The 18,797-nt window shown below is 40.8% G+C and overlaps 1 protein-coding gene across 1 annotated transcript in view; it reads left to right on the forward strand.

Moving 5' to 3' along the window:
- The window catches only part of rftn1b (raftlin, lipid raft linker 1b), a 152,157-nt gene that overhangs the window by 105,782 nt on the left and 27,578 nt on the right, over positions 1-18,797 (forward strand). The window contains exons 6-7 of the mRNA XM_084727637.1: positions 1,712-1,915; positions 17,484-17,602. Of these exons, the coding sequence (XP_084583763.1) occupies positions 1,712-1,915; positions 17,484-17,602 (323 nt within the window). The remainder of the gene's footprint in view (positions 1-1,711; positions 1,916-17,483; positions 17,603-18,797) is intronic.

The following is an 18,797-nucleotide window of genomic DNA, read 5'->3' on the forward strand; positions in this document are numbered from 1 at the left end:
CTCATTGTGGCTTGTTTAGGACTCGAAACACAAAGTTTAGGACTTGGCACTTGACTTGGACTTGAAAGCAAAAAATTAACACTTGCTTGTAACTTGAAAAACAATGATTTAGTCCCTCCTCTGTTGTAAAATCATTAGCTACAAGAAAAATCTTGATTAATTAGAAGAGAGACTCTCAGGAGAGTCCAGATGAGTGCAACCTGAAAACAATATTTGGATGTTACCCCTTTATAATCTTTATCATTTGGTAAATTGATTACATGTAACTAGTTACATGTAAGTCGTTACTTTCCAGCTAGTGTCTTAGTAGACATTTGTGTGAAATTTAGTCATGATTAGTCAATAGCATGTTCTCTGAGGTCACAGTGACCTTTCACCTTTGGCCACCAAAATCTAATCAGTTCATCCTTGATCCTCATGAGCGTGTGTACCAAGTTTGAAGAAATTCTCTCTTGAGATATCATGTTCACAAGAATGGGATGGACATGAGGTCACAATGACCTTGACCTTTGATCTTTGACAACCAACATTTAACCAGTCTGCTCTTGAGTGCATGTGGTCATTTGTACTCGATTTGAAGAAGATCTTTCAAGGCCTTCTTGAGATATCATGTTCACAAGAATGGGACGACCTGAGCCTGTTGCTGACGTAGAGCCATGGAAAAAGGGTTGTCAAAAATTGTGAATCACAGAGGTCCTTCAGGAGACAGTCATGAATATGAACAAAAAATTTAGACTGATGGGTCCAGTTGTATACAAGATTAGCTGCAGACAAGCCCCAGGTCCAAAACAGTCCAAGATCTTGTCTTTTTGAGACAAAGGAAGCTCTCAAAAACATCCAAATGAAACCATACATTTACATTTAGAAGTTAGGGTCCAATTCATTGAAATGTCTTGCAGACTCTATTGTATTTTTGCCTTGAGTCTGTCCAATTTTAGTGAAGTAATTTCCATGTCAATGCCCACTTTTATAATGGCCAATTTCTTGAGCTCAGCATTTGGAATTATCTGCAAGAACCCATGCAAATTGTCCACTTTACTGAGCTGGTTTTTAATATCATCCATGTTTTGTTTTTTTTGGAGAAATTTTATCTTCTACAGTGCCACATTTTTCGAAGACAAGGAAATCAGACTGGTTGGAAAACAAGAAAGCACAGAAATGGTTATTTGCTGTTGACAGCTGATGACCAGGAACACTGTGGCCAACTTTTCTTGGCCAAGAACCTTGTTGACTGTCCACACATTGGCTGAGTTTCCTTGTTTGCTTATCTTGTAGGAAATAAATCTACTTCCAATCGATTATCACTACATTGTTCCCATTGTGGTTTTGTGATTAGTGTTGAAAACTTCTCCAATCATAAGAAGTCCTTGAAGGTGTTGAAAAAGGATTCATTTCCTGCATCCTATCATAACTTAATATAGCAGACAGTTGTTTGCTTTGTAACAAAAGTTATAGGTTTTAAACCAAAACTCTGCTGTAACTCGGCCAACCGTTTACCGGACAATTTCAAATAACTTCTGGCAGCTGAGTGGAGGGAAAGTGCTCCAACAGATGGAGCCAAATTATACTTTGGACTATGGCCAGTGTACAGCAGTAGTTCAATAATCATGCAGTGAAACGAGGGACTTCCATAGAGGCTACATCTGTATTGTCACAACCCTTACTGAGTTCAATCAATGGCCGGGTTTTGTTTTCTGTCGTGTCCCAACAGGGGTGGAGCTGCTCGCTTTGTACAACCACCCGCCAGTCCGAGAGGGCCAGGTGAAGTACTACACTGTCAAGGTGCCACTGCGGGTGCAAAACTGTGATGAAGGGGTGAAAGGCGTGGAGGCCAACTGGCTGGATCACATGACCCAGCATTTCAACAATGGAGCCTCGCTGGTTGATGGATACTTCTACCTGGGCAACGTGAATGGTGAGCTGGCATGACTTGCTATTACAGCAGAACACAGGGGCTTCCCTGGAAAATGATGTTGGATTAAAACTCAATATCCACATTTGCTGTTTTAGGTTACATCTCAAAAAGCATTAAAATGAGAGGTATGTAATGTGCAAACAACACAAATAACATAAAACTCAATGTTGTGTTAACTGTAAATAAAAACACAATTAAATTATTTGCAAAACCTTTTTATTTGGTTGAATAAAGTACAAAGAAAAGCTTTTTAATGTTCAAACTGATAAACTTGATTACACATTCTAAATTTGATGCTTGATACTCATTTCAAGAAGTTAGGACAGGGGCAAGAAAAGACTGAGAAAGGAACATTCAACAGGTATCATTTAGGAATTTCACCTTCTACAATCCATAATATCATTAAAAGATTTAGAGAATCTTCAGAGAATCTCGGCACATGAGGGGCAAGGCTGAAAACCAGAATTCAATGTCTGTGACCTTTGACCCCTCAGGTGGCACTGCTTTAAAAACTGCATTAACTGCAAACTAGTAAACACAGTTTATTGCTGCATCTAAAAATGCAAGTTAAGACTCTACCATGCAAAGAGAAAGCTGTATGTCGACAACATCCAGAAACGCTGCAGACTTGCACTCAAGCTCACCTGAGATGAACTGATGCAAAGAGGAAAACTGTGCTGTAGTCTGACAAGTCCACATTTCAGATTGTTTTCAGAAATCATGGACGTCATGACCTCCAGACTAAAGAAGAGAAAGATCATCTAGATTGTTACTAGTGCTAACTTCAAAAGCCAGCATCTGTCACGGTATGGGGATGTGTTATAGCCCACATACAGGTTTTGGAGCAACACATGCTGCCATCCAGGCGATGTCTGTCTCAGAGACGTCCCTGCTGATTTCAGCAAGACAATGCTAAGACACATTCTGCACATGTTACAACAGTGAGGCTTCATAGTAAAAGAGTTCAGGTGCTAGACTGGCCTTCCTGCAGTCCACACCTGTCTAACACTGAAAATGTGTTGTGAATTATGAAGCAAAAAATACAGAGACCCTGGACTGTTGAGCACCTAAAGTTGTATATCAAGTGAGAATGAGTGCTGTTAAAAGAAAAGTTAATATATCACAAACATGACAACTTTTTCAGGAGGTGTTGCAGGCATCAGAATCAGAATGAGTCGATGTTTTCAGTCAGCAGTTTGAACATTAAATATATTGTCTTTGTACTGTATTCAGCTGAAGAGGTCAGAATGTTTTTGCAAAACATTGCATCATGATTTTATTTACGTTTTACATAACATACCAACTTTTTTGAAACTGGGGATGTAGCATAGTATAGTATAATTTCTTTCTATATTAAAAGAGCCTTCACCTTTCATCTTGGCTTCTCCTGAGTTGTTCTTGTGCTTGTACTCTCAGAGCTCAGACTCTAACAGTTATTAAAACTCAAGAAGGTTCCCAAATTGCCTCTTTTTCCCCTTCACTGCCTTACCACTAAAAATGTCAACATCAGGCAGGAGCCAAATTCACGTCGCCCTCTATAAAATAAAAAGCCTGGAGCAGGTACAGTAATGATGCACCTTGGCCCGTGTGTCATTAATTATGCATTAGCTGGTGTTCGTTCTCCGCCAGAAAACAATCAGCACATATTTGAATAACACTTGTACATGACTCTGATAATGCTTCCTCCGTCAGTGTCATGAAGTAGTGAAACACTGCAGGATTTTCTACTGCAAACACACACCGGATGACTGCGGCAGCTGTGGCCATCATGTGTTTGCAATGTGAAGCTCCATTAAAGGATTTCATCGGTGTTAACTTTAAATTAAATGAAACTGTAATGTAAGAAGTTTTTATTCATAGTGCCGGACCAACAGAGAATCAACACCTCAGTCTGAAGCTTTACACAGCCTTGAAACTTCAGTATTTCATTTCATTGCTTTGATCCTCTGACTGATACAGACTGTACAACTGACAAATAAAACTGCAGGCAGCTATTTCCAACAAGCAAGCTCAGGCGAGCCAAGCTATCTGCCAAACAAGAAATAGTAGAAAGTGTTGTGTGAAAGGATAAGTGAAAGGTTACAGAAAGTTTAGAAGCTAGCAACCAACTACCCAGATATTGTTCTCAGGAGTTAATGGATAAAAGTAAAGCTCGAAATCAAGTGGATGTTGGACTTACATTCAGAAACATGACTAATGTTTGCTCATGTTGATCTGTGTTTGCTGATGTCAAAGGAGCTTTTGCTTTTGCTTTAGCCATAACAAAATATTGAGCCGATGATATGTCAAAGCTGTCTTTGTATGAGTTTTTTGAAGATCCGTTGTAAGGTTTAGTGTGGTGGCTCAGGCCTTCACCATCTGGCAGTGCCAGACTCCGTCTAAATCTTGGGCAATCCAAAAATGTGCAAAGAGTTGTGCGTGGGTGGAGCTGAGGCCGAATGAAGAGGCTAAGTCACCTGTGATGGCACCCACCTGTCACTCAAAGCGGCCATGTCCTTAATTATCTAGAACTTTAAGCCTTAATATATTTTAAATTGGTGACATAACAGTTTTTTTTTTTTTTGTTTTTTTGTACCAGGCTGTGAACACATTAATTTGTCTGTAAAGTTGGGCATTTTAATATGAGAGTCTGTGGGGACTGACTCACTTTAGGAGCCAGCTGCAAGGGGCCATTTGATGAGGTCATGTCTAGACCTGCAAAATATCTTGCTAGTGATCGTTTTATCCCAAACCATGATCTTTCCCTTTTTGCCCCTAAACGATTCTCAAAACAGCAGAATGGCAATATATTGAATGATAATCTGTGTAACCTGATGTATATCATATTGCCACATTCTCACCAATACACAGCCCTGCCCAGCTCTTAACCACAAAGCTGTCACATTATAAAACATATTTAGTGTGTACAATTTGCAAAATGATTAAATAATGAATGCAAATCTCACAAGAGTTTCGCAAATCAAGGGTTTGCACGTGGGAAGGTGAGCCCAGACATTAAAATGGATAAATCCCTGCAAAAGAAAAGGCAACGAGCTTGTTTATGTTCATACCATTAGCGAACCAGTGTGGCTGTGAATGTCAGTAACTTGCCATTTTCAGCATGTTGCTTGCTAGCTTGGAGGCTGTTGTTGTTTCCTGTAGTAATTGGGATTTTGAAAACAGGTAGGTTTATACCTGCAGTTTACATCCAGTGAGTCAGACTAGTGATCATGACAAACATTACATTTGCTTAACATGTCATTGTTAGCATGTTAATAATGTTCTAGGGATGCACTGATCGACCGGCCAAAGACCGGAACCAGACGATCAAAATAGTGTAGACAGACAGTCTACAAGGAGACGCAACAGCTCTGAGCAGCTGACAATGTTGCAGAACAGCCAAAAAATTTCCAGCTCTTCAGGCTTATGTTAGCCAGGAGCAGACTGCTGTTCACAGACTGACAGTTAAAATCTCACCTCCTGTTCTGGCTGAAGAATAACCAACCTGTGTTGATGCATCTCCTCAAACATTTTCTCATCCAGACTGGTTTAACTTTTCATTGTGTTTTTCTCACTGCAAAGCTTTACTACAGCAAACTGTTGCACCGCGTCTGTCTCCGGTTTGTTTACATCTGCTTCCACAGGAGATCACGTGAAATCGCTTCCTGCGAAATCCCACGAGATTCCATGAGATCGTGCAAGACTGTTTTCCCTCTGGCTGTAACCTGCAGGACTTTTGGAGAAAATGTGAAATAGTGTTTAATGAATATTTAATAGTCAGTGTTTTATTATGAACATCCAATTTAATTTGACAAGAAAGTGTTTGTGATTGTCAATTATAATTCTTAGAAAGGCTGGTTTTATATAAAACTGAAACACTGCACTGGTGTTTTAATGATAGAAGGATGGATGTTTTCACCAGTGTGCTGTGTGTCTGACATGAACATTCCTTCTTTAATTCTTCAGAAGCTGGAGTTCATGTAGCTGTTTGGTATCCTCTTTTAAACTATTTCCTGTTTGGGTTTTCCTCTTCCATCAGACGCCGGCGGCTCAGTGCTTCGCTCTGACACTGGAGAAATAAGCCAGCCAGAGTAAATAAGAGTCATAATTCATTAATCTGGGAAAGTGAACGCCTCAGCAACTCTGAAACATAGATAATTAACCTGATAACAAATTAGTGCCTCCTTGCATATTTTATGTCCTGAGAATGGAGTAATGAAGTGTATTATTATGATTCAATTTTTTTCTGCCTATTAGGGTCCTCTAACATATTTTGCATTTTTCATGCTCTGCTAAGATATGCGTCTCTTGAACAGTGAAATTACAGGGTAGGATAGAAAACAGATCAGCTGCATTATGAAACCATCTCTGCCTTCACTGACTTATAGGACCGAATTCAGCTCACAGCTTAAGCTCAACCTCTTTAGAAAACAGACAACTTTACAGAGGTGAATGCTGTTACTTTGTGGATTTTGGTCTCCTGAGAGCAGCTGGCAGTGTGACATCAAAGCGGCATCCCATTTGTTGTTAGCAGCTAATTACATCAAACAGCCGTGCAGCTCGGGTTTAGAATCAGTATCCACTCCTGCCGTTTCCATATTTAGCACCGTCTTTGAGATGAGTTTGTGAATTCGTGATGAGACGCTCGACACGATGCAGGAGACCATCTCAACCTCATAAACATCAAGGACACGTCTGACAGCAAAACAGCACGTTAAAGGACGTGGACTGACAGAGACAGACGCACGCGGGTGGATGGGAGATGGTAGTGACAGTGACATCCTTGTTTTGAGATACAGAGCAACTGGCGTGCTTCAGCTTTCATGTGCTGACAGATACATGTGCCGTCTAATGAGTGTAATTTTGTTTTTGTTTTTTCAGACTGACCTTCCTCTGCCCTTTTTTTTGCTATTATCCTGTTGTGCTAAAATCATTTTTACAGTAGGCCTATTTATTCCTTAGAGGAAGTGTTGGTGAAGCTGCCTGTTTTTTATTCAGCCTTTTCTCACTGTCAGTCAGTCAAAAATGGCAGCTTGGTCAGTCCTCCTATGCTTCAAAATATGACGCTGTAGGTATGACGTCATTTCTGGAGGCGCCCCTCTGCTGTTATGTTTCAGTGTGCCATCACAGTCAGGTGGATGGGTGGCACATGGAAGATGTTAGCTGACAAAATCCACATCAGGAGCAGGCTGTGGTGAACAGATGGGTTAAGTATAGGATTTCCCCCCTGGAGACTGAGGTTTGACTCATTCTACTTATTTCAGCATAGTTTGGGTCAAAATAGACCATGAACCACATGTTAGAAAACCTATTCTGACAGAAAGATTTAAAGCATAACTTCTACCTTTTTTCTGTCAGAGTTTAGGCAACAAAATGTCAGTGTTAGGTTTAGGAAAAGATTTGGGTTAAAAAGCCCATTCTGGCTAACTTTTCTCATGTTCAGATTGGTCATGTGCCATGTGATATGTAACATGTAACTTACATGAGTTAAATAACATATAAGTTATGTATCATCTCATTTCACTTCTCACTTATATACTTATTTCAACACAAATCATGATTTTTTTCCCCAAACCTAGCCAAGTAATTTTTATTTTATTCTGAAAGTCACATGTTGCAAATTTATTATTTCAAACTTGACTAGCAGACACTAGAGTTTGAAGTGTAGGGTCACTGACCAGGCTGCAGTGCTGTTTTATTATAAATGGCAAAGTCAGTCAGTCCTCCACTTTGGTCCAGACTGAAACATCTCAACAACTGATGGATAGATTACTATGACATTTGGCATAGATGTAAATGATATTAATGATGTTGATGATCCTGTCACTTTGATTTGATAATTCCTTCGCTCTTTGTCCAGTGTCATCATCAGGAAAATGTTTAGGTGGTCCATTACTTTGGTTTATGATCAAATACCTGCAAAGCTAATGACATTCCCAGCCTCAGCTGTAGTTTGTGTTTAGTGATAATTAGGAAATGTTAGCATGCTAACATGCAAAATTTAGACATTGAACATGTTTAACACGATTAAACCTGTGTGTGCATGTTAGCATGCAGAGGTAAGCATCAACCTCAAAGCTCTGTTGTGCTGAAGCAGAGCCTCACAGAGCTGTAGCCTCTGAAGTGCATTTCTCACAGACAAATAGCCTGAAGGATGGGAGAGGATGCTGGTCCTAGTTTGAATCAGACACTGTCAGATTAAAATCCTGCAAACCTGCCTGATTGGAAAGTTTTAAGCAGTTGTAATGCTGTGTAATCTGAGACAGATTAAAAATCAAATCTGGCGTCTTTGAAAATACAACAGATTTCCCATCAGTCATCCACCCAAATACTATATAGATATTCAGTACCAGCAGTGCAGCCGAGGCTGTCTGTCCTCTGTCTCATATGCAAAAAAAAAGTCACCCTACAAGTCATACTGTAACACTAACAGTTTATTTTGAAAACATAACTAAATAACTGGTTACTTGATTTGAAAAACCAAGGTGTTACATTACAGGTGTACTACAACAAAGTAATCTAGTAATACTCTAACAAGTTAGAGTACTCAGATGTTACCCACAACCCTGCGCATCAGCATGCTGATACATCAGTATATGACCCTTAAGCAGGATTCATTCAGTTTTTGAAACTATTTAAAGATTTTTTAAACCTAAATTACATTTTTAGAGCTAAAAATCCCTTTACATTTATTGCAGGAAGCATGAAATGATAATGGTTACTTTACATTTCTTTAGAAATCATAAAGGTTTGTCGTTTTTGTCTTTAGAGTTTATAGATTATTGGCATCACTGTCATGTTCCTGCAGTTAGTCCTCGATTCTGGCCTTTTCCTAAATATGTTGCTACCTTTCCATTGTCTCTGCCAGTCGGCTGTTTGGCGTGGTCCAGAGGGACGCACACTTACACACAAACACACACAAAAACACGCCATGTCCCTGTGCTCCTTCTAAAGATGCGTTTCCATGGTGAAGCTGGATGAGAAAGCATTACGGGGCATTGTTTGCATACGCATGTGTATGTGTATATTTGTGTGTGTGTGTGTGTGTATGACGGATCGCTCAGACGGTGAAAGTCCTGTCTGGTGTGGCAGCATTGTTTGCAGTGAGTGGAGAACCTGCCTGAGCCACAGAATAGGATATTATAGCGATATTGAATTGAATTTACAGGTCCTAAGCTGCACGCAGGCCCCACTGTCATAAGACACGCATTAAAGATTTATACATATTGTCGCACTGGCTGCAAACACAGACACACACACAGGCCTGCATACATCCACATCTACTTACAAAGACACACACTTACACCCATTTGCACACACATGCATGTACACAGCACACACATAAGTACACACTACCTCCCTGGAGTTGGAGCAGGGTGTGGGGTTGAGTTTGTTTACTGAAGAACTGACAGTTATGGTGTTGACGGGGAGTTTGCCTTTGTTACTTGTATAGCTTAAGCTATCTCCAGAGCCACAATGAGGATTTGTAGCCCGGTTGTGAGACATTGAGCTATTCATATGCATGACAGTCAGCCCTCACTGGTTTCTAAATTTGGGCAAAGCCAGTGGTGGAAGAAAAAAAAAAGGAGAGAGAGGGAGAGATACGGGGAACATGAAATTCCAATAAGGTTTTTTTTCTTTACTGTGAGAAGAAATCCAGGGAAAGGATGATGTGCAAGCGTTTCTTTTAGACAAAAGTTGATGAGAGGGGGAATTAGAACTGCCATGTTTGTGCGCGCGTGTGTGTGTGTGTACTCATGCATATACTGGATGCATGCGAGTATTTCTACGTGGTTGCAGTTATGTGTGTATAGGTTTTGACAGCACAGCATGTGTCTTTCCCAGCTCTGAGTTGCAGTCACAGGACAGGTTGAGTGTTCTTCTACTGTGCTCACTTAAAAGGGATAGTTCAGATAATTTGAAGTAGGGTTGCATGAGGCACTTTTCAATAGTCAGTGTTTTACCTGCAGTAGATGGCAGTCAGATTTCAATAACTCGTGTTTTATTTAAGGGTTTATAAACTACATGGAGAATGAAAACAAAGTTTCATTTTTATTTCTAACTTACTCCACATAGATCATGGGTCCTTGAAAAATAACTGTCATCATGCTTTTTATCAAGAAAACCGCAGCTCACACTTTTACTTGTATTTGTTCACATGTCAGTCCAATATGGCAGCGATGTAACTCTACGACGGACTCTTTGTGTATATGTTTACGGTGGAAACAGCTAATCTTTTCTTATTAACTTAATGTAAAAATAAAAATTTTAATTATTCAAGTTAATTAAAGTTAAAATTTCTGCATTTATTTTCAGAACAATTCTAAATTTACAGTGTAAACATGACTTCTTATAACTTGAAGTCTTGACTTGAAATGATGAGTTTAATGAATGTACTGTATAGAGTTCAATCAACTCATTAAATTACACTTCTAAAGAGGCTTGATCAGCATATTTGCAGACTTCCCAGCATGCATTGTGTAATGAAACAATGAGCCGACTCAAATTTAAAGAGTTGTTGGTACAGTTTATTTTTGTAGTGCATGTCAAAGTGTCCCTGAGCAAAACAGTGAAGTCCATATTGCTCTCGATGGTTGGACAGAGAATCAGCTCTTCTTCTCCCCATGGTCAGGCCAGCACCTTGCAGGAAGGCCAGCACCTTGCAGGAAGACCAGCACCTTCCAGGAAGGCCAGCACCTTGCAGGAAGCTCGCTGCCATCACTGTGTGTTAGATATTCAGCCATTAACTATTTACCGTGTTGTACACAAGGCTGTCCTTTTCAAGATGATTTCACCTGCACAAGATTTAATCACAGGAATATACTTGTCCTTAAATTTCACCATGTTAAAAATGTAAAAACCCAGGTGCGTAATTGCCAAGATGGATGGAGAATAAATCCCTTCCAGAGCTGTAAGACAGCAAATTTCTCATCCTGAATATTTCTGAGTTAACCAACTCCAAAGTGCATTTGAATGCATCAATGAACACCCTGTGGTTCACTCTGGCCTTTGCACATGGCTGGACTCATGCAGTGTAAGAACATATCAGCTCTAAGTTAGTGGAAAATAGAAGCTAATGAATACTAACATCGATTAAAAATTCATATGTTCTAAATTATGTGTTTATTGATAAAACAGGTGAATCTTTGCTTGCATGCACATGGAGTTTTCACCCCTGTCTCCTTTCTGTATTCAGACCAAAGCAAATGGACTATACATTTGTAAACACCCCCTGGTATCCAATCATCATGCTGTCCATCCTCTGCTCCTTTTCTACCAGCTAAAGTCTGCCCGGTAACCCACAGGTACCAGCCTGCCAGCTGCCAAACCTTTGGCTCCGCAGGGAAGAGCCACATCCAATCCACACACACGCTCAGACACCCTCGCCTTGCTCTCTGTTTCTCTCTCTGTCCCTCTCTCTGGATGTCCACTCGTCCTGTTTGAAATATAGATAAGCTGTCAGCGGCATGTCTCCAGCTCTCTGAGGCAGTGCCTGGCACACATGTTTAAATCATGTCAGCAGACATGACCCCGGGCAGGGTCACCTTCCGGCTCGACAGCGGTCAGCTGGACTCGAACACATACAGTGACCTATATACTGATCTGGGCAAGTGCATGGACTTGTAAGCATAAAAATGCACACCTTATGAATGTTTTATGTAATTTAATTCTAGTAAAAATATATTAATACATATATAAATGATAATAAAAAGAATTTAATAGTTTACAGCCCTTCAACCAGTAAAAACAGTTTGCTTTACATCAAAGGAAGACTCAACCAAATATCTGCCTTTTAAGTATTCCAACCCACTGCAGAATATCAAGGTTTATTCCAATGGTGAATCACAGTTTAACCAGAAATAAAATAAAAAAAATGTCCATATAAACTTCTCAAACCACACCTGCAGCATATTATACCTCTCCACTGTTGATCCGTATGTTCGACAAGCTCCAAACAATTGTTACCTCTCTAATAAATACCTAATACACTAAATGTTCGACACTCAAAACAGTCAGTCAGTCCTCAGGACCAAGAGAACCCAGCACTAGACAGACTGCCAAAATAAAAGACTAAAAAAAATGCCACTTTGACATCTTTGACATAACACTATGGAGGCTCAGAAAAGCTTGAGGGTGTTTTAAGCACACATAAAGAATTGCATCTGTTCCTCGCTGTCTGTTGGACATCTGAGTCTGCAGACTGAGCTGAGTTCTGCTCAGAGTTCTGGCTCACAGTCTGGACAGACCTGCCTGTTCTCTGGCCACCTACATCTTTACACAGGCAGATACCAAATCAAATGCCTCATTATCCTTTGGAAAGTTTCTTTGGTGGTTTTGAAAGTTGATCTGGTTTCCATTTTGTGTCTCATAAATGTGCTTCAGTGTGGCAGTAAATTCATGTATCTCCTTTTATATTTAGTTTTAATGGTAAATTCCAATTGCAAATGTGTCCAGTAGTTTATCATGACCCAGCCTTATACTCTAAATACTCATTTAAAGGACCATACCAGTGTTTTAGCTTCTTTAAACACAACTGAGTAGTTTGAATTACTAACATATAACCAAAACAAGTGAAACCAAAACATTCCCCTGTTGGCTGGCTGCAGTAAAGTCATAAACCCCAACTCCTCCATAATAGATGAGGCATGGGCCAAACTAAAAAGATAAAAGTACAAGTAAAATATAAATTGTCCCTAAATATGCGCTCTGTAATTTTGGGTAGTTCACATCAGGCTGATGTTTTGGGACTTTTTAACGTTCGGTGCTATAAGAGGGTGTCATGTCATGACTGACAGATTGAGTTGTGTGGGTGCATGGATGGGACCTCAATACCACAGCTCCACGCCCGATTGCAGACTCTGGCTTCAAATGATGCTGCCAGCACAAGTTGGCAGCATTTGTATCTGGGAAATTGTGGCTTAATTTTTGTACAGTGGGAGGAAGTAGAGATATTTAAATGTTTGCCAGAATTAGAGCTGCAACCATTAAATGATTAAGCGAATAGTCAACTGACAGAAAAATATCGGTTAGTATTTTTGTAATCAGTCAATTATTTAATGGGATAGTCCAGATAATTTGATGTAATCTGTATGTAGTCTGCAGGATCAATTAGCCACGTTAAAAAGATCCAGCTAAAAAAATCTAAATCAGTTTAAGTGCACACTATATTTAGAACGTTTTCACTGCTTTACTTTGCCATCTGACAGCTATATCCAATGGGAAACCACCATAATACAAGCCAAACCAAACCCTAAATCAGTAATTTTACCTCACAGCACAGGGGAGTTGCTGGTCTACCACTGCCTCAATCTGTTAGTTTGTTTGTCTTATAGACTCATTCAGATTTACCCAAGTCACTATAAAACAAAACTAATTACTTAAATGTTGCTTATCATGTTTGGTTAGTTTACAAAGAGTCATATTTGGCTTATAAAGCGACAGTTTCCTGTCAGATAAGGCTGTCTGGCAGCAAAGTAAAGTGGTGAAAATGTTTAAAATATAGCATACACTTAAACTGGTATTTATTTCTTTTGGGTGGAGCTTTTTTAAGTGGCCAACATGCCTTTTTTGCTGACTCTGTCCACAGCAGTTCATTGCTTATCTTCCATGCTGGTATTCTACTAATCTTATACACTGACTATCCATAACTACATCATACAGCCCCAAATTAATTAGTCTGAACTATCCCTTTAAGTCAGTTTTCAAGCAAAGATGCAAACAATTGATGGTCCTAGCTTCTCAAATGTGACAACTTGCTGCATTTCTGTATCTTAACATGAGAGTAATTTAAATCTCTTTGGATTTTGGAGTGTTGCTTGGACAAAACAAGACAAAACATCACCTTGAGTTCTGGGAAATTGTGATGAGCACTTTTCTGTTTTGTGATGTTTTACAGACTAAATAATTAATTGAGAAAATAATCAGGGAACAAAAGAGAAGAAAATAATTAGTTGCAGCCCGAGTTAGAATAATAACCAATTCTGAAGCCAGACCGACTGCAACAGAGACTCATGCACAGCTGCACACAGCTTCATGGAACAACTCACCATTTACTTTCTCTGCTCGTTCAAAACACTGTGTGGTACAAATCGATGTACAACAGCAGGTCTGTGAACTGTCCATGAATATTAGGAACAAACAGCTTCCAAAATGACTTGATATGTGCCGCCAGAGACCTCACATCTACATTCAAACACACCCACCCACCAAAAACGACAACAAACTTCAATTTAAGTCTCTGTGTGTCAGCTCTGTCTGCACTGTTGATCCTCTCCACTGTCATTTGGGTGCTGATTTCAGCTGCTGCATGTCACCGGGTGTCACTCACCATCACCCTGCCTCTCCAGCTATCCGATTCTCCCCCTCCATTTGCTTCTGCGTCTTTCGGTCCCAGTGCTGTCACTCCCTGTTTTTAGTGTGACTGTATTTGCATGCCTCGCCCTGCGACCTTGAGTGTGTGAGTCACGGGGGGATGGAGAACAATTTGACTGAGGGCGCGCAGTGGTTTTTGCAAGTGTAAACAACTTATTCTCAGTCGGCCCGCTGGCTGCTCAGCTCAGCTCTCAGTCAATAGGCGCGAGATAATGTTTATTCGTGCACGCAACCGGTGCATTCCCCTGACGGACTCGACGCCCCCAGCAACCAACTCCTTCTCATCCACTTCTCTCCTTCTCCCTCTGTCTCTCTCCTCTGCTCAGCCGCCGTCTGTATTATCACCAGAGACAGGCTGCTCCCGCTAGAGCAACGTGACAGAAACCCCGTGTCGATCTCACCTGAGTGATCCCTGTCGCACTGGCAGGGAGCTGATGGTGGGCCTCGGCGGTACTGTACATTTTATGAAAAGGCATCGTTCCAATTATACCAAGGCCTGACCAGTGAGATGGAGACAGGGCAACCAGATGACCTGAAAAAGTCAGGACAGTCCCGAATTACAAGCAGTTGTCCCAATCCCAACTCCTGTCCCAAAAATGAAAAGAGAAATCTGTTATATATTTACTGTAAGAAATCATAAAATGACCATTCAACCATTTTGTAGAAAGACTAGATGTTTAAAACGGTTTAATTGAGCAATATTTTAATGGAGTCTGGTTGGTAGTTACACTTATTTTTTCCTGCGCAATAGCTAAACAACTCACCTGTCACCTGTGCATAATGGTTTATATGTCACTGAACTTCATAAATACAAAGTCGTCATGCAATGGAAATCAGAATGCTAATTTGTTTCAACATCTGACATGCGTCCGGTAAAAGCAGGAATTTAAGGTGAGACTTGTCACAGTAGCCGATAGCGCAGCGTGAGCGTTTATGCAACAACAGCACTAGGAGTTCCTGAACACGGCAAGACTCGGATCAAACACCACCTCCGAGACCAACAGAGGTTTGACAACAGAAAATACAGTACAACAGTGGTTTGGCTCCTTTGACCACTGACTTAGCAGTTAGCTACTTTAGCAACAAGTAAAACTGTCAGGATATTCATGAAAGCACCAGGAAACTGTGTTAATGACCTCTGTAGTATTTCTTGTCCAGCCGGTCATGTTCAGTCCCACTCTGGCTGTGTTCACTGGTAGGCTGCTGAACCTGGTTCTCTTGCCTGCTAACGGCTGCTAGGTTAGCAGAAACTCTGAGCCAGAGTTGAAGCTGGGCAGGCAGTCGACATCGGAGGGTAAACCACAAAACATGTTCTCCATAGACATGGTCCTGTTTTCTCCCAAATCAGTGAAAAGTCATAACTTTGTAACCTTGTGTCATAACCTTGCTAACGTTTGCTAGCTGCTGTAGCATTCCACTGTAAAAAGCCTCATGTATAATCTGCTGTCACAGATACCAGTTTCCCCAAAGTCAGTAACTTGTAGCCAGAGGGCCTGTAACCACAGTGTTTTGGTGATGCAGAACAACATCTGAGGTAGTGAACACCTTGGAAGACACAACGATGTACTCTACTGTCGCTAACAAGCTAAATAATGAATTGGCTTTGGTGCTGAGCACCAGTTGAAGATTGTTGAAGATTAATTGACAGATATGACTTGTTGAAAGTGGTTAATTCTAGTTTACCTAAGCACCCATCAGATTTTGTTTTACCGGAAGAAATTATGAAGGGATTTTTCATGATTTTAATATATAAATACTATACTTTTGCGGCATATGTTGTTAAATGTGTGCACAATATGACTGGGGATGTGATCTAAAAGGGTTTTAAAAAACTTCATTTTAGCTCACCTTTAATAAGAAATAATCTGATGTTTCTGTTAAATATTCTATACATTTTAATCCTCCTGTCTTGACACGTTCACCTCCAGATGCTGTCCTGAATTTCACCCATTCATCTGGTCACCCTGGATGGAGAGGCGTTGGACTGAGGACGGAAGGGAAAGGGGTTGATGGAAGGAGCTTAGGAAGGGAAAGGGTTAAAGGGGTGGATGGGGTGAACAACGACAATGTCTGTATTTGAGAGAGCCAGTAGATGTCTGAGAGATGTCTTCAATTGAGCGTGCACAGGTCCTAAATGGGTTTTCAGGGAGGGGGAAAATAAAAGAGCCTGTCATCCCTCCACTCTGCCTCTCCCTCTGTCTTCCTCACTCCCCCCTTCTCTTTCTCCCTCCCTCTCTCCACGGGCTCTCCAGCCGCCTCTCATCCCCCTATTATTAGGGCCCAGTAATGAAATGTGGAGTGTCTCGTATTGGTGCCTGGGCCCCGGCAAACTGTATTAGTGTGTAAATGGCGTGGGAGTAATGAGAAAGCACTCAGGCCAGCCAGGAAGACTGGACCATAGGGTGTGTATTGTGTGTGTCCATGTGTGTGTGTGTGTGTGTGAGCCTGCATGTAATGTGCATGTGCATCAAATGAATGACAAGAGACGCTGGGTGGAGAGGGGTCCCGGCTCATGGGGGCCAGAGTGGTGTTTCTGTCTCGGATGCCAATCCCGCGATTGTTAGCCTCAGAACAGAAGAGAAGCTTTGGAAAATCTATCTGGTCAGTTGCACACAATCCTGCTCGTGGCCTGAAGCGTCAGCGTCAACGTCTTTATGTGGCTCACTTAATTTAAGTCTTTTTAAGGTGAATTATGCAGGCTTAGCAAAAGGATTTATGCTTTAATGCCTTACGGACTGACTTCATTAAATCAGTGGCTACATTTTGCCATCACTAAAAATCTGTCCATCCTTTTTAACACCGTACTTCTCAGTCCTGATCCTCTGAATCCTCTCAGCTATTGCATTCACCTTGCTTCTCAGCTGTAATTAGCCTCTGTTTAGCTGTCTAGCAGGGAAACCAGCAGGGCTCTGGGCTTTCTGAAAAACCACTGATGTAGCGCATAATGTCTGCTCTTCTTTTTTTAACATCCCAGAAGGGGAATACCTGCTCCTTTTCTTTTACACTGTCTCCCTGCATAATGTATAAGTGCACATTGCTCATACAAATGGCCCACACCACTGGCTATGTAATAAAGGGTTGTGTGTGAATGTGGCTGAGTGATATCATTCCATTTCCTCTGGCCTGGAGGGCCTAAAGGAGCAGCAGAGACAAGACAGACACGCTCCATCCAGTAAATACTCTTTTCACGCCTGGGTTTTCTCCCTCTCCTCTGCAGATATGCTGCCTAAGTCGGTGGAAAGTGTCTTCATCTTCCAGGAGGGAAGCGAGGGCGAGCCGAACGCAGCCGCCCCGACGTACGACGCCATCGTAGTGGAGCAGTGGACTGTCATCGACGTGAGTGTAGAGATTTTCCTTTTTTCTTTTGCAGGTTATGCACTCCTTGCCACTAATAACGAGGAGGTTTGTGCATAATTTTTAGCTGTGACCTGAAGCTCTGTAGCTCGTTCTGTCAGTTGTTCGGCCCACAAATATTTCCCCACACTTTGGGGGCCACAGTTTTTGCCCTTTGAGGCTGAAATTTAGGATGGAAGTCAAGTGTGTGTCTGTGTGTGTATGAAAGTGTGTGTTTGTGTTCATGCCAACTGGCAAAAAGCAGACGTGACAGTGGGAGTGGCCTGTGACAAAAAGGTTTATAACTTTTAAACAAATTCATGCAACATGATCAAACTTTGTAGAAAGAGACACATAGACAGACTAAACACAAACACAAACACATTAGAGGCAGACAGATATATCTTTATATTTTGGCCTGTCACACCTATATCTTTCTACATCAGTATCAGAGTTTTTGTTGTCCAACAATGAGCATAATGCTGATTGTTGGGTTTTTGTTTAGGTTCTCATTTCTTTTCTTAATGGAAGTTTGTTCAATTTTTGTTTTTTTTTATTTATAGTTATTCATAATTACTTAAAATACCTGTGAAAGTTTACTTTTTCAGTGCCCTGATGTTATTTATGAGCTGCAAAAAAAAATCCAGTATTAGTGAGGGTCTAATACACACACAGACACAACTGCAGCTTTCTATCTGAGGCTGAAATTTGCCGTGGTTGCAGGTATTGTGCTTTTACACTTTTTAAAATGCATGCTGTACATGTGACTAATTTAAATGGCATCATAACTTAATTTATTTCTTTAAAAAGGGCATACAGTGGCGCATTAAAAGCTAGGGCAAATTAAATCATCATCTCTCAAAATGTGGCTTCCCAAATTAAAACAGCTTAGTATTCAGCGAATTACATTCATGCTGGACGCTTATACAACTGATGATTTACTTCAAATGTGCAGACCGACGTTCAGAGCCAGTGCATTGATTGAAGTGGCCTAAATCAAGCATGTTGAGATCTGGGCAGTGAATAGGTGTGTAGCACCCTTACCTTGCAGGACACCAGAGTTTGTGGCCTATCAACATTCACCTTTTTATTAGCCAAAACCGTGACTATGCCTTAACCTTAATCCTGAACGTAATTCAGGGTTTGTAGAATCGTCCAAAAGTGACACTTTTGAAATGACCAACGAATTTAGTTGTTG

The sequence above is a fragment of the Lutjanus erythropterus genome, chromosome 9, assembly GCF_056507025.1.
Source record: "Lutjanus erythropterus isolate fLutEry1 chromosome 9, fLutEry1.hap2, whole genome shotgun sequence".
NCBI classification, from domain to species: Eukaryota; Metazoa; Chordata; class Actinopteri; order Lutjaniformes; family Lutjanidae; genus Lutjanus; species Lutjanus erythropterus.